The sequence below is a fragment of the Emys orbicularis genome, chromosome 11 (genome assembly GCF_028017835.1).
Source record: "Emys orbicularis isolate rEmyOrb1 chromosome 11, rEmyOrb1.hap1, whole genome shotgun sequence".
In the NCBI taxonomy this organism is placed as follows: domain Eukaryota; kingdom Metazoa; phylum Chordata; order Testudines; family Emydidae; genus Emys; species Emys orbicularis.
The window spans coordinates 4,286,590-4,303,195 of record NC_088693.1 but is presented as its reverse complement, the minus strand read 5'-3'; the positions used below and the strand labels follow the sequence as shown (position 1 = coordinate 4,303,195).

General features: G+C 46.8%; 1 protein-coding gene across 1 annotated transcript; it reads left to right on the top strand.

The window, feature by feature from the left end:
• The first annotated feature begins 300 nt into the window (after window positions 1-300).
• On the top strand, window positions 301-11,587 carry LOC135885855 (uncharacterized). Its single transcript, XM_065413762.1, has 6 exons — window positions 301-348; window positions 2,248-2,330; window positions 2,914-3,014; window positions 3,357-3,506; window positions 9,290-9,459; window positions 11,057-11,587. The coding sequence occupies exons 2-6, from the start codon at window positions 2,256-2,258 to the stop codon at window positions 11,197-11,199; spliced, it is 639 nt and encodes a 212-aa protein (XP_065269834.1). The 5' UTR covers window positions 301-348; window positions 2,248-2,255; the 3' UTR covers window positions 11,200-11,587.
• The last annotated feature ends 5,019 nt before the right edge of the window (window positions 11,588-16,606 follow it).

Here is a 16,606-nt window from a genome sequence, read left to right as displayed (position 1 = left end):
CAATGGCCAGGGCTAGACACTGCCCGCGAGCCGCGCTCTCCCCGGGTCGCAGGGCTCCTGGAGCTGGGGTTTCAGCAGGCGGCATGTTGCTGTCCCTCCGCCCAGCAGGGGGCGTGCGTGCCACCGGCACGAGCGCCTTCGCCGGAGGGGACCATAGAGCGGCAGCCGCGCCCCAGCTCTATGGTTGCGGCCGCGGCGCAGGGTGATGAGCTCACTGCAAGCGGCGGGTTTGAAAGCGGGAGAGGGGGCGGCGCGCGGCAGACCCAGCCGGCTCCTGTGGGGGCGGGGGGCGAATATGCAAATTAGCCCGCGTGTTCATTTGCATGTGATGATTGACAGCAGTGCGAGGTCAGTGCAGCCCGCGCCATCAAGTGGGTGGGTGGGTGGGTGCCGCTGGGGTCTGGGGCCGAAGGAGGGCGGTGGAGGTAGGAGGGGCTGGAGCAGAGGGGCCGACGTGGCTGGAGAGGGCTGGGGCAGACGGGTTGAAGTGGGGGAAGGCTGGGGCGGCTGGGGCAGAGGGGCCGAAGTGGGGGAGCTGGAGAGGGCTGGGGCAGAGGGGCTGAAGTGGGGGAGGAGTGGGGGGTTGGGGCAGGGGGGGCCGAAGTGGGGGAGGGCTGGGACCTTGGGGGGCATGTGTGGGGGGAAGGCAGGGGAGGGCTGCCTATAGCAAAGGGGGCCAAAGAATGGTGGTTGGGGGTGGAGGGGCTGAAGATGGGGGGGGGGGGTTGGCTGGTCTGGATGGAGGGGCTTGGGGGGGCAGGAAGTAGCTAAGGGAAGCTGGGTTTGTGGGGGTGGCTGAGGTAGGGGAAGCTTCGGGGTTGCTGGAGGAAGATGGGTTACAGCTGGTGGAGTGGGCTGGGGCCCCCAACATCTGTCCCTCCCTGCCACTTACTTACTCCTCTTTCTAGCATCCCACTTGCCTGCTCCTCACTGCAGTTCTTCCCATGGTCTGGTCCAGCCGGGGGCCCAGTGAGACAGGGGCTGCTTGGCTGACAGATTTTGAAGGGATTTAATGGTGGCCCACTAGAGAGCAAGCTGAGCCTGGCCTGCTCATTTTACTGGTGATTCAAGATGGATTTACAGGCAGGTTTGTGGAGGAGAGACGATAATGTGTTTTCTACAGAGGTTCTTGACAAAGGCTTTGCTCCCCTTGAAATCAGTAGCAACATTCTAGAGCAGGGGTAGGCAACCTATGGCACGCGTGCCGAAGGCGGCCCACGAGCTGATTTTCAGTGGCACTCAGACTGCCCGGGTCCTGGCCACCAGTCTGGGGGGCTCTGCATTTTAATTTAATTTTAAATGAAGCTTCTAAACAGTTTAAAAACCTTATTTACTTTACATACAACAATAGTTTAGTTATATATTATAGACTTATAGAAAGAGACCTTCTAAAAACGTTAAAATGTATTACTGGCACGCGAAACCTTAAATTAGAGTGAATAAATGAAGACTCGGCACATCACTTCACTTCTGAAAGGTTGCCGACCCCTGGTCTAGAGTCATCTCAATAGGAGCAGGCCCTAAAAGCTCAGTGTTATCTGAATGGACTTTGTTAACTCAGTGATGTGCCACCACTGCTTTACCAAGGGGTTCTGACAAATTCTCTCCCTTAGTCTGGAATAAACTCCTTGATTTTAGGGGATTTTGCACTTGCAAAAGAGAGGCTGAGGAATCGATGGGGCCATTTAGGGATCTGGGGCAAAAATCTGTCTGGGGATTGGTCCTGCTTTGAGCCGGGGGTTGGACTTAATGACCTCCTGAGGTCCCTTCCAACCCTGATATTCTATGATTGTATTCATTTATTTTTCCGGTTTGAACACTAACACTTCCTTATAACAGTAACTGAGTGAAGAGAGGCCATGCCACGTGGTGAACAAACATGATGCACTTTGCCAAAAATACGTGGACTTTACACCTGGAAAATATGCAGAGTACATTGAGGACATGGCTAAGTGGGATCCTTGTGGGTGAAGACCACTCTTGCTGTATCCTTCCATGGGAATTATTTTAAATATCTGACTCTTGGTGTAATCTGGTTAATTTCAAAAGCCAAAAAATCTGCTCTTCAGAAGTTCTTTCCATGAGCTTCAGGGATAAGTCATTTCTGGCAGGGATGATTTGCCAGGACCCAGAGTTTTGAGCTCCCTTGGAGCCAGGGGAAATCAGCCCAACGTACCTTTCATTGAGGTGGCTGAAATGTCATTAGGGGCTCCTCTTGCACACCATTGAATGTATCTCTTTTTACAGGGTCAAAGATGGAAAAGGTACAGTCCTATTTAACGTTGGATGAAGATGACTTGCTCTCTGACCTAAGCAGTGGGGACCTAGAGGTAAACTTCTGTGCATGAGGGGATGTATTTCATTATGGTCTATGTGTGTGGGGGGCTTTCATTACAAATCTATTTTTAGTGGTTTAAACAGGCTCTTGACTGTTGAAATAGCATCAGGCTGATGAGTATGCTTAAAAACTAGTGTCACCCCAGCTTGCCTGTTGGCAATGTTGGTGTGATCTGGGTTTGCTTAGTGGTCTCATGGTTCCTTGCTCGCAGGCCTGTGCTAACTCCAATAGACAGACATCTCCTGGTCTAATGACAGTTAATGTTATCATAAAAATATTCATTGAAATAAAACATCACAGGACTAACACGCACTCAGTGTGGCGCTCTGTCCCCCTCTGGTGGTGGCTGGGTCACATGTAGAGGTTGATGAGCCTCCTATAGCTTTGGCTAACAGAGCTGGCTCTTCTATCTCAGACACTAGAGGCTTTCAGAAACCAAGTTTGAAGGTTCAGTCCCTGCTGCTGACAACCCAACCAGTGTTACATCTGTTTTAAAAATAAATCTTCCCATCTCACCGTGGTATCTGGCTTGTTTTGTGTTTACTTGAATTCTTTTCCCTATTTTGCCTTTCCAGATGTTGCTATCATTCCTGGTGGGTAAGGTACATGAAATCGAAGTGAGAGTGAGCACAGAGAAGGATGAGATCATGAGACTTGAGACAGAAAGAGCACAATAGTACGTCTCCTAATAAATCTTTTAATATTACTAATTAATTAGCATCATGTTTAGCTTTATGTTTTAATCACAACTACATTTTAATAGTACTTGCAGACTGCACTATTAAGTCAGAAACCTATGTATGTGGATTTAATGTCACTGCCATATCACAAGGTCTTTGGTTGGCAGGAAACTTTCTGTAAATGAACGTGAAAGGGCTTTTTACAGACAACTCAATGGTTGAATTTTGATGCTGGTATGTTGTATAAAGCACTTCTGCTATATATAACCAACACAAATTGTAGTCACTAGAACAGTGACTGGGAAGAGAAATAATGCTTTTGTACTCTCATTTTGTAGTGTCACAGAAAGAGACAACTGTCTGTCACTGGCAGCACAGATTGTGCATTTGCATCCAGTATTGGAAGAGGAATTCAAGACTCGAGAACAACTTCAAGCTGTTGCATCTGAGCTGAAAAGGCTGAAAAAGGATATTGCTCAAGATACCAGGTATAGATCCTTCCGGTTAGAGCAGAGGATGTTTGAGAAAAATATATGGCTTGCAATATACTTCTAATTATGATCTTGGGGTAATTAGCAGGATGCTACCATGGCCTCTTCAAAGAAACTGATTAAACAGGCACATGTACCACAACAGAACTGTTTATATTATTGATACAGAGACTGTACATATGCTGTATGCTTAAGATTGTTCATTATGTGAAATCAAATAATAGCATTTGAGCAGTTAGTTTCCTGGGAGTAATAGAGAATAATCAGAGGAGTGGGCTGGCTGGTGAACTGCCAGGAGCCCAAGGGCTGCCCCTTATGTACCTGATTGATTCAATTATGGGATGGGGTTGAAGCTGCAGGTATGTGATGTGCTCTCTGCTTGGGTAAAGAGGGGACATTGCCAGGTGCAAGCAAGGGAAAAAAAAGAAAAAGAAGCTTACAAGAAGTGGAAGATTGGACAAATGACCAGGGAGGAGTATAAAAATATTGCTCAGGCATGCAGGAGTGAAATCAGGAAGGCCAAATCACACTTGGAGTTGCAGCTAGCAAGAGATGTTAAGAGTATCAAGAAGGGTTTCTTCAGGTATGTTAGCAACAAGAAGAAAGTCAAGGAAAGGTGGGCCCCTTACTGAATGAGGGAGGCAACCTAGTGACCGAGGATGTGGAAAAAGCTAATGTACTCAATGATTTTTTTGCCTCTGTGTTCACGAACAAGGTCAGCTCCCGGACTGCTGCACTGGGCAGCACAGTATGGGGAGAAGGTGACCAGCCCTCTGTGGAGAAAGAAGTGGTTCGGGACTATTTAGAAAAACTGGACGAGCACAAGTCCATGGGGCCGGATGCGCTGAATCCGAGGGTGCTAAAGGAGTTGGCGGATGAGATTGCAGAGCCATTGGCCATTATTTTTGAAAACTCATGGCGATTGGGGGAGGTCCCGGATGACTGGAAAAAGGCTAATGTAGTGCCTATCTTTAAAAAAGGGAAGAAGGAGGATCCGGGGAACTACAGGCCAGTCAGCCTCACCTCAGTCCCTGGAAAAATCATGGAGCAGGTCCTCAAGGAATCAATTATGAAACACTTAGAGGAGAGGAAAGTGATCAGGAACAGTCAGCATGGATTCACCAAGGGGAAGTCGTGCCTGACTAACCTAATTGCCTTCTATGATGAGATAACTGGCTCTGTGGATGAGGGGAAAGCAGTGGATGTGTTATTCCTTGACTTTAGCAAAGCTTTTGATACGGTCTCCCACAGTATTCTTGCCGCCAAGTTAAAGAAGTATGGGCTGGATGAATGGACTGTAAGGTGGATAGAAAGCTGGCTAGATCGTCGGGTAGTGATCAATGGCTCCATGTCTAGTTGGCAGCCGGTTTCAAGCGGAGTGCCCCAAGGGTCGGTCCTGGGGCCGGTTTTGTTTAATATCTTTATTAATGATCTGGAGGATGGTGTGGACTGCACTCTCAGCAAGTTTGCGGATGACACTAAACTGGGAGGCGTGGTAGATACACTGGAGGGTAGGGATCGGATACAGAGGGACCTAGACAAATTAGAAGATTGGGCCAAAAAAACCTGATGAGGTTCAACAAGGACAAGTGCAGAGTCCTGCACTTAGGACGGAAGAATCCTATGCACTGCTACAGACTAGGGACCGAATGGCTAGGTAGCAGTTATGCAGAAAAGGACCTAGGGGTCACAGTGGACGAGAAGCTGGATATGAGTCAAGAGTGTGCTCTTGTTGCCAAGAAGGCTAACGGCATTTTGGGCTGTATAAGTAGGGGCATTGCCAGCAGATCGAGGGACGTGATCATTCCACTCTATTTGGCATTGGTGAGGCCTCATCTGGAGTACTGTGTCCAGTTTTGGGCCCCACACTACAAGAAGGATGTGGAAAAATTGGAAAGAGTCCAGCAGAGGGCAACAAAAATGATTAGGGGTCTGGAGCACATGACTTATGCGGAGAGGCTGAGGGAACTGGGATTGTTTAGTCTCCAGAAGAGAAGAATGAGGGGGGATTTGATAGCTGCTTTCAACTACCTGAAGGGCGGTTCCAAAGAGGATGGAGCTAGGCTGTTCTCAGTGCTGGCAGATGACAGAACAAGGAGCAATGGTCTCAAGTTGCAGTGGGGGTCTAGGTTGGATATTAGGAAACACTATTTCACTAGGAGGGTGGTGAAGCACTGGAATGGGTTACCTAGGGAGGTGGTAGAATCTCCTTCCTTAGAGGTTTTTAAGGCCCGGCTTGACAAAGCCCTGGCTGGGATGATTTAGTTGGGAATTGGTCCTGCTTTGAGCAGGGGGTTGGACTAGATGACCTCCTGAGGTCCCTTCCAACCCTGATATTCTATGATTCTATGAGGTGGACTCTGTGGGGCCTATTGCTTGTCCTTCTGCATTAAATACCAGCTGTCCCTTGATCCGGACTAGGTTTGATTCCTTTGGCTAGGTATGTCTTTCACTATCCACAGTATAAACAAAGCAAGCCCACATGGGTTAGCATAAGCAAATGACTACTAATAATGCAATGTCCCTTAAAAATCTTCCATTCTTCAACAGTTTTGAAGCTTGATGTATGGCAACAATCAGATTCACTTAGACCTCAGTGATTCTTTGTAGATTCATATATCAAAATACTACAGTGATGGGCACATTAGAAATGTCTGAGACAGAGCACTGATGTGCTATTCCACTTGCAGCAATGGTAACAAACTTTCATCTAAGACCAGGAGATCCCTCCTCTTTACTCTCCCTCAAATGCAGAGGGAATCTGCCTGCTGGGTTGATTGCCATTTCAAATAAGGGAACTTGCCTCCAAAATATGCTGTACAACATTTTGGCTCCCTATATTACTTTTAGAAGATGCTGCGTTTGATCCTTGTTTCCTAGAGTATCAGCTTTGCCCTGCTCACAAAGTGGCAGGAAAGCTGTCCTAAAGAGTCAGTCAAGGATTCCCCCAGTGTAGGGGAATCTTCCAATGGCATAAAGCAGGTGCCAGCTGGCTGTACACAACCCACTTCTCTCCCACCCTCCCCCAACACGTGAAGGAGGTGTGTCAGGGTGCAGAGATGTGGGCTGAGGGCATGGCAGGTGGTAGGAGAGCTAGGGCTGGAACACAGGTTTCTCTGTCTGCACACTGGTCCCTAAGAGATCGCTACTGCCAGCATGATTTTGAGCAGGTGCTAAGTTATGCTGGGGGCCATTTTGTATACCCGTGATTTGGGAGATGGAAAGATGGTTTAGTGCGATCTTGCCATCCTCTCTCCCCAGCTGTGCCAGGCATAAGGACGGTTCAGCTGAGGGTTCAACCCATTAGGTTAATACTTCTTAGCTCTCTTGTCCAATCAGGTATCAAAGCTAACCTGTAACCTACTGTCTTCTGAAAAGTGACTGTACAAATGGCACATTCCTGTTGTTCACGTCCGCTCCTTGCGTGTTTACAGAATTGTCTTTCCTCAGATGAGTGACAAAAATAAGTCTTAACTCCTCTTAGTTTTGCCAAGCCAGCACACTTAGGAGAGGGAGAGCTGGATTCTTCCATCTTATTCATCATCAGAATTGTTTGCAAAGTTGCACTTAATTACACCTGAGCAGCTGCACTGAATGCAGTGGGTGGCATAGGTGTCACCGATGGCCTAGTTTGGCCTATAGAACCTCTTTTACCAGACATGATGTTTGGGGTGGAAAGACCCCAACCACCCCTCCCCTCACAACCACCCAACCATGACTGTCAGAGCCCAGACTGAGTATGTTGGGCTGACAGGAAAAAAAATCCTTTAGCTTATAAACTGAGTGCATTTGATCTGCTGTCCATTAGAAACAATACACACAGAGCCCCACAGTGCCATTTTTGCATTCATATTTTAGAGTAAAATTGCACATTCAGATGATCACTTCAGTGATAGACATTCCTAGTGTAGTGTGTGGCACTCTGTGCTTTTAATGTAATCTGGCTATATATAAAACCCCCAAATGTCCGGCATGATGCTGTTCACATGAAAGGGTGATTGTACTTGTATTGTAAGCTCTGTGAGGCTGGGACTGGCTTTTTGTGGTGTGTGTGTCCAGTGAGTAGGTCTGACCCTGATCTTGACTGGCCTTGTAGGCCCTACTGCAATATAAATAATCTGTCTCTGATACTTATCTGCTCCCGCTGCCTTTAGTGTAGTATCTGAACATTTCTCTTTACTGTATTTATCCTCACAGCCTCCCTTTGAAGTGCTGTCATATCTATGTTACAGATGGAGGGAGGAAACTGAGGCACAGAGAGACTAAGTGACTTGCCTCAGGTCACACAGGGAATTTGGCGAAATAGGAATTGAACATGGTACTTCTGAGTCCCAGGCTAGCACCCTAACCACTAGAAGTCCTCTTAATTTTCCCTTGCTGCCTTAACTATGCTACATCTGACTCACAAGGGCGATGGCAAGCCTTCCTGGAGTGCTTTAGAAAAACATAGCTGTCTGTGAAATGATCCCTTTAAAAGTTGCCTCCAACCCATGGAATTGCCCTTCAGATGAGTGACACCTGCCCAGTCCCGCTTATCTCAGAACCCATTCTTAGGACAGGCCCATTAGTCAACTTCTCCCACAAGCACCTCAATGCTTTCTCCCATGCTATCCCTTGCATACCCCCCAAAAATTCTAAAGGTCACTCTCTTATGCTCCTTTACATCCCTCTTAGAGACTCATGTCTGCTGTGATGCCTGCAGAATGTTGCAAACTGTGTTGTGTGCACAGCTAGTCTGAATGTAAGCCAGCATATTATTGTTCTTGTAGCACCTAAGAGCCCCAGGCATGAACCAGGACCCCATTGTGCTAGGTGCTGTACAAACACAGCACAAAAAGATTGTTGCTGCTCCACCACCGCCACCTGTTAGTTTCATCCATCTGTTGCATCTCATCATTAATCAAGAAGCTCTTCAACTCAGGAACTGTCATTTTCCTATTTGTTTGTACAGCCCCTAGCACGATGGGGCCCTGAGCCCTGACTGGAGACTCCAAGGATGCTACTGGAATGAAAATAACTTCTTCTGAAATATCTCCTCTCACCTATAGGAGGCTCCTGTAGGTAAGGAGAGTGAGACGTACTGGCTCTATGGCTGCAGTCTTTAGCTAGTTAATGTTTGTAAAGAGCTTTGAAGTGGGAAGTGCTACACAAGTGCTTCATGTTGTTGATATTCAGTGTGTAGGGGCTGTCTTCCATCACGTCTCACAAGCATTAAATTCACACAGAAAAAAATGGAAAAGAACATGAATGGAACTTTTGTTAGAGCTGTTAATCTTATTCTTGTTGCTGTTGTGGCATGAACTTTATGCTGCAGTATTGCAAATGGCCTATTGGGGGAGTTGCAGCTCCACTAATCCTATGATTTACCTTTACAGTGAGACTTTTGCTCTTGAAAGACAGGCTGGATACTTTGATTGGACACTTATGGGTATCTGGGATATCCACAGTTGTAATTATTGATAACAAATTTTCTGGAAGGGACATTAGACCACATGCTTCAAGGGCTTGAGATAATCTCTTAACTATGACAGATCAGGATGAGACCTACATGTGGGGCAGATTATCCCACATAATCTACTGTGGGATTCTTAGACCTTCCTCTGATGAATCTGGACTGGCCCCTATTGGAGACAGGATACTGGGCTAGAAGGATCCAGTCTGGCAATTCCTATGTTTCTGTTTTCCTACTAGGATTTTTGTAGTGCCTAATTTAAATACTAGGGTCAATGGAGACTTTAGGCGCCAATTTAAGATCATTCTATTTCTGGTTACCTTTTTAGTGAGCAGACAGATGCGGCCAAATTAGAACAGTTGATAGCTGAATCAGAAACCATGATAACCTCTCTCCATCAGAAACAGCGTATGTTTAAAAGTGAGAAAATTCATCTGACTAAGGTACTGGAGACCACCCAAAATACGCTTTCCGAGGCACAGGCAGAAAGCCATGCAGGTAATTGACTTTTCCTTTGCTTGGATAAATTAAAGCAGATGTGCTGTCTTGAACTCTAGGCATTTCTGAAACAGACACTGTCACCTTGAAACCTAGTCACTTTCAAAAAATGAATTGAAAGTAGGTTCAAGCATGGTGCCCATCCCTGAGTCCCTCTGTCAATTTCTGTGGTTTCACAATAGCATTTTCTTTTAAAAAATAATTTCTCTCCCTTGTTGCTGCCTGAAGGACTCCCACAAATGGACTCTTGGAGATTGCTGGTAACAACACTTAATCACACATCTAAGTATTCTTTTTTTTTTTTTTAAACTTGAAGTGTCCCCTTACCTTCTTAACTTCTGTGGATAATAATAAAGATGCACAGAGTTTGGATCCACATCAAAACTTCCCCAAAGATCTGAGGAGTTTGGGTGTGATTAATAATCTTCTATATTGAGCCTCTATAGAAGAATCCCGTATGGATCCTTTCCTGATAGAACTTGAAAGTGATTCCTCCAAGGATCTCAACGTACTTTGGAATAACAATAAAATGGTTTCAGGATCTCCTTGAGATAGTGGACTTAGCCAGGTCCAGACTGGAAGGCCCATTGAAGTTCTGCATTTGGGTGTTAAACTTGATGGCAGTCTACACCTTTGTCACTTCCTCTTCAAAGCCAGAGATGTGTGGTGTGCAAGGTTGGCTGAGTCGGATATACAAAGCAGTGGTTCACGATCTGGCCATGATGGTGTCTTCTCCAAAAGTCAAGGTCTGTCCCCAGCAAAGCAATTTTTAAAAAGACTGGCAACCTTGTACCCTCCCAGCTAGGGGCTTATTGATCCATGGGTCAACCAAACTCACAGAAAGACTCTTTTGAGCACATAGGGCTCTGCTTTCTGTACCCCTTCTCATGAAAGGTCTTGCTCTTAGTGGACAAGTCAGCCATGAGAGTCTTTGAATTGCCGGCCTTTATGGCTAATCACGTTTTACCATTTTCCACATAGGCAAAGTGATAGATAGGCACTAGCCCAAGTTTCTGACCGAAATTATATTGAATTTTCATCTCTGTTTAAATCACTATCTGTGATTTGCCCCAGAGACCCATAGGTGTCCTGGGGAGTCTTGGATATGCATGTCAAGAGCCATTAGCTACTAATAATTTTTCAATTTAGAAGGTAGAACAGGCTGTTTGTGGCCATTGGAGAAAAATCCAAAGGTCAAGCCATTTCTGGGAGGAAAAGACATTGCATCCAGTCTTCTTATCAATTTAGGGCTCGTTCATCTAGGGAGATACTTGCTATCAAAGCAGCTACCCTTGGTGTGCAGCCTCCTGTGACATCATTAGGGCTGCTGCGTGGGGTTCAGCTCACACCTTCGTGAGTTGCTATTTTGTAATCTCAGTAGGGGTGTGTGTGGAGCTCTTGCTATTCCTTGAGTGGCTGTGGCAGTTGTCTTTCAGCCTCTTGCCAGAAAGGGTACCCAAGCCATGATGATTTCCAGCTCTGTGCACTCTCCCATATTGCCTCAGTGAACATTCCCCTACCCTAATTACTCTGATAGTTACCCCTACCAATTTGTCTGAACGAGGAAGGACCTAATGACTGGCTTTCATCTCCACAGCTGATCAGGAGCTGCTTCGCTTGCAGAAGGAATGTACTGAGCAAGCTAATGTGAAGTCTTTGGGGGATAATGAAGCCGACAGACAGCTGGATGCCTGCATCAGACAGCTGGGAGTGTTAAACCTCCTCGCTAGGAAGAAGTGAACTTCTGTCTCCAGCAGGGGATATGTGTTAGTCAGCAGACCTGAAGTTCCAAATTCCACTTGCAGAAGATGTAAGCAAGTAGGAGGTGTGTGGCCACCAGTACGCTGAGCCCCTCTTGTAGGAGGCATGGGAAGAGACACCATCTGGAGCGTAGCTGTACCAGGTTAAGCAGCCTGACCGCTCCCCAATTTGATTTCATTTTACTTCATTCACCTTCCAGCTGTCCACCAGGACATAGCAGCAAAATATTTGATTGTTCTTCCCCAGTCTCGTCTTCTCTGGATGCTGCATGGGGGACATGAAGCAAAACCTGCTGTATGATGAATTCTGCTACTCTCTGTTTCATGTATGCAGGGTTTTATTTTCATAAATATTGAGACTAGTCCAATGGTTTGTTGTCATTGGTGTCAGGGATGCAGAGACTAAAGGAAACCAATGGTTTAAGAAGGGCCCATTTCAGCCAAACTCTCCTGGCATCAGCCATTTCCATGTCCGCTCACCCTGGTTTGTGTGGCTGCTTCCCATCCAACAATAGATTTCCCTTTCCAGCTAGTAGTCTAATTTCCCTGTTTAGATAGGCCATATCCACTGCGTTGATGCACTTCTGTTGCTGTCTCATTCCACTTCACACGGACCTATCGCCATTCTTTCCACTGGATTGCCTTGAAGTTTCTCCATGTTGAGAGTAGGGTATCTCCAGGCAATCTGTGAAGATCATCAGGTGTATGTGAAACACAACTGGAGACGGAAGCCATTTGCTGATCTGGAAGCTGGTCAGCTCATGGGAGACAATGTACAAAATTGTGGCTAGGTGTAATTGTAATGCAGTGCGGCTGGATTTCTAGAAAGCTCTGAGCAGAGACATGTTTTTGCATAACTTCAAAATAAAGTCAACTTTCTTACATAAGCAGCTTCTTTTTAATTCAATCCTTTTGTTGCCTGAAAGTGCTCAAAAGCCCTGCATGCCAATGACTTTTTGTCCTGTCGTCAATAAGCAGCATGGGTGATGCGCAGTAAGGTGACTGATGCTGTGGACTGAGGATGCTATATCAATGCAGCAGCATCCATCAGGGACCTCAGAGCACTCCGCATATTGCTATGCAGGGATCACAGCAGCCACCCTATGGAATATGGTAGCACTTTAACAGTAGCCAGGAACACTGTACAACAGGTTTATAAACAGGAAGTGAAATTACTATTTTTAGTGACGCTACAGGGTAATCTTTAGGCAGGCACAATGTAATTGCTCACATTAAGAAGTGACCTGGCCATATTATTTGTATTATTGTAGGGCCTATAAACCTCAGTCATAGACTAGGACCACAGTGTGTTAGCTGCTGTACAAACACAGGGCAAAAAGATGGTCCTGCCCCAGGGAGCTTACGTGGATTTTGTGTCCCTGCTGTAGTAGAAACTGCCATGGGATCTCTAATGACCAGTTGTGGTCAGGACTGTGGGACCATCTCTCATATAATACACAGTTCCAAGCCTCCCCTCCCCCAATAACATTCTTGAGTATTGACCCAATGTTGTAACTCCAAGAAGAGGATACCACTCACTCCTTGAAATACATGGATTTTCCCTAGCAATACAACTGCTGACCCAGCCCCAACCCTGCTTTAAGTATGAGACTTGATTAAATCACAGCCCGAGGTGAGATGGCTGCAGAGCCTGCCTATAAAGTAATCAACTGTCCCCCAAGCTGTGAGTGCATACAGCTGGTCATAAAGAGATGATGGACTGTTCAGAAATCACACCAGACCCCCCACAATCATGAGATGCTAAATTCTGTTGGTTTTTCCCCCCCCCCCCCCACCCTTCGCCATCCAGATTTTGAGCCTTCAGAGTGCACTTTTTCAAACTTTTCTTTGAAATCTTGAGGGCTAGAAATGTACTTCTTTTTGTTTCAAATGAAAGCTGAGATTCTTATCTAATCACTTGTCTCCAAGACCTGGGGCTTTTAAGTAACACATCCTATATCATGAGCCTTGTGATAAAGTTGTGAGAAATGGCGTCATTGATATGTTAGCTGTAGGTATTGGAAATTATGCTGCAGTCGTCTATAATTTCATAAATAACATTGGGAATGTAGATAAGGTAGAATCAGTTATGGGTTTTTGATAAAAACCCAACTTGAACTAATCTCTGATATTAATAGGAGGGAAGAAACCTTTGTTTGCTTACTTAATGACTTGGGGAGATTGCACTGATCCTACTGTACCATAATGTGACTGCCATTCTCTGGGAGAAGGCAATTCATTCTCTCGTAAACCTGATGCTTTGAAGATGGCATATTTTACTTGTTGGGGATAGGGAGGAATGGGAGAGTAATAAAGTACAGAACAAGCTTTGGTTTTTGCTTTACTTGAATGACTGTCCTTTCCCCTGATAGAGCAACAGTGCCCACCTTAATGTGCTTTACAGACCAGTTCCTGTCCTTCCCGGTACCTGCTTCCTGCCTGGTGCCCTCTTGGGTCCATCCAAACATCCCTATTGAGCCTGTTATCGGTAGCCCCAGCAGAGTGGCCCAAACTGAATGGGCGATGGAGACTAAACTCTGCCTCCTTACAAGCTTCCCTCCAGGGCGGTGTTGAGGCCCATGGATGGGGTGACGGGTGAGCAGTGGTGGGAGACTTGCCATACTGCATTTTTTGTGGTTAGAGGAGTCTAGTCCTGTTTGTCAAGAGCTTTGAAGGGGAAAAGTTCTGTATTGGTGGTAATTGTATTTCAGTCTGCAGGTGCGTCAATCCAGCATATTTCATGAATGCAAAAATATTTTTTTTCAAAAAGGAAGGATGAGTGTGTGTTAACTTTCTCATCCTTACTGGTGCTAGAGCATTAATTTTAGTCTGCGCTACTACAAATGGCCTCTTGGGGGGCACTGCAGCTCTACTGAAATCCAGTGTTTAAACACCACATCTTTAAACTTCCCTTCTGTATAGCGATAGCACTTTGTTTGCCTGAACATCTACCATTTAGTTTCTTAGCTCAGTATGTTTCCCTTTTAAAAGACTTATAATGCTGAGGTGCTTTGTAGATTAGAACAGCCATTTGTTTCAAAAAGAGGTTTGGAAGCCCAGGAGTCTGAGCATACTGTTATGACTTGCAGTCCTTGCAGAGTTCTGCTTACATGTTAAGAAGCTAACCCTATATTTTTTGCACCACCAAAACATCCACTGACTTCACTGGAAGACTTGCCTCCTTGAGGACTGCAGGATTTGGCTAATTGACCACCACAGAGCTTTATTTCATCCAGGGATCTCAAAGTCCTTTATAAATAGGAATCTTCGTAGCATCCATCTGAGGGATTACACTGGAAAGAATTAGGGTTTGTACTTTGCTAAACTCTGCCACAGCTCTAAGCTCCATTCACTTGGGTCCCCAAAAGGCCGTGCAAGGGTTAATACGTTGATGTGGTAAAAGGGCAATGAGAACTTTAGATGGAAAGTGTTTTATTATTTGTATTGCTGTAGCTCCCAGGAGCCCTAGTCATGGAGCAAGACCCCACTGAGATGACGACTGTACGTACACAGACAGGTCCTGCCCCCGAGAGCTTACGTTCAAGTAAGTGGAGTCTTATCGCCTTGTTGCACTGATGCAGCTTTTGAAATAATGGCCTCTGTGTCCCTGGGGGAAAAGAATCAGACTTTGAATGTCGGGATTCTGCAGATCTGGCTAAATAAAAGCAGCACATTGGAACTGCTTTGAAAGAGAACAAGTTAGAGCAGCACAGCTGCCAGGTCGTGATCCTTTACCTCCCACAACGCATTGTCGACCAGCCACACTAACCCAAGGGGCAGCAGTTAACTAACATCAAGGTGCAGTGATTGCCTGTGGTGTGTGTGCAAAGGGGTGAATTGTCAGGATAGTGATGCTGTGACTCTGAAGGTGGAACTAGCTCACTGGGGCTGTGTAGTTGGCTGACCCTCAGCTTGGGCTTGAGCCATAGTATCTTTGAGTCTCTTGCCCCTAAGTCCCTTATAGGAGCTCCCAGTCCTGGGCAATCATGCCGTTCCCAGCGGAAGTTCAGCTCACTCCTGGGGTCTTTTCAGAGCCCGAGTTACAGTCCCCTGGTCTCTAGCCCCTGGCAGCACTTCCCAGGACCCACCACAGGCCAATGGCTGGAAGCAGTCCTCCATGACCTTCACTTATACCAAGCTTATAGTGCAGGGGTGGCCAACCTGTGGCTCCGTAGCCACATACGGCTCTTCAGAAGTTAATATGTGGCTCCTTGTATAGGCACCGACTCCAGGGCTGGAGCTACAGGTGCCAACTTTCCAATGTGCCAGGGGGTACTCACTGCTCAACCCCTGGCTCTGCCACAGGCCCTGCCCCCACTCCACCCCTGCCCGCCCCCTCCCCTGAGCCTGCCGTGCTCTCGCTCCTCCCTCTCCCCCCGAGCCTCCTGCATGCCACGAAACAGCTGATTGGGAGGTGTGGGGAGGGAGGGGGAGGCGCAGGGCTGCCAGTGGGCAGGAGATGCTGGGAGTTGGAGTGGGGGAGCTGATGGGGGGCTGCTGACGTATTCCTGTGGCTCTTTGGCAATGTACATTGGTAAATTCTGGTTCCTTCTCAGGCTCAGGTTGGCCACTCCTGTTATAGTGTCTCTGCTTCAAGTGAAGGGTATGAAGGAAAAGGTTAGCAACTGCCTCAGGCTGAGCTCCTCTTGTTACTGGAGCTCACTCACAGGCTCTGGCGGTTTCCCTGTTCCTAGAAATTCTTTCCCCCCTGTGGCCGGTTTCATCCTTTTAAACTCCACTTTTCTAGGTGGAGCATGTTCTGCAGGCGTGCCTAATTGGGAATGCTTGTTAGCCTGTCCACTAGAGGGATGGGGGCATGTCCCATCACAATCCGTCAGGATTCTGTTTTCCAGCACTCAGGCGTTTTCTTCATTCGGTGAAATGAGATGCATTCTGCCTGTTCCAGCTCATCCATTCTTGACTGTTCTTGGTACAGCCTTGCGGTGATGGCATGTGCAGCTTGTAAGGAGATATTGAATGACTGAATGGGAATCAGAGTACAAAGCCTCAGGGCACTGTTTGTACCAGGCACTTGTTACCATGCATGTTGCACTCCTAGCAACCTCACAGTGACATGACAGACACACCCTTGCCCACACAATCCCTTGCAGGCATGCACATCCAGGACAAGAGCCCGGGTGGGTCACGTGTCTGGGGCAGTGAATCACACACCCTTGCATCTTTAAGTGTGTTGGAGTCAGGTAGGCCAGTTTTTGTGTTCAAATATTTCAGGTGCTGGATGAACAGCCCTGGGACGGAAGCCCCAGAAAGGGTAGAGCAGGGGCACCAGCAGGGCAAACTTCCCAACATTGCTCACCAAGAGGTCTCTGTCCTGACCAGGAGAGTGCAGGGGTACTGCCTGGTAAACAAGGGGTTAACAGCAGCTC

Coding starts and splice junctions, on each gene's coding strand:
- LOC135885855 (XM_065413762.1), top strand. CDS start 2,256: ATGGAAAAGGTACAGTCCTATTTAACGTTGGATGAAGATGACTTGCTC. Junction 3,507..9,289: donor GATATTGCTCAAGATACCAG/GTATAGATCCTT, acceptor TTACCTTTTTAG/TGAGCAGACAGATGCGGCCA. Junction 9,460..11,056: donor ACAGGCAGAAAGCCATGCAG/GTAATTGACTTT, acceptor TCATCTCCACAG/CTGATCAGGAGCTGCTTCGC.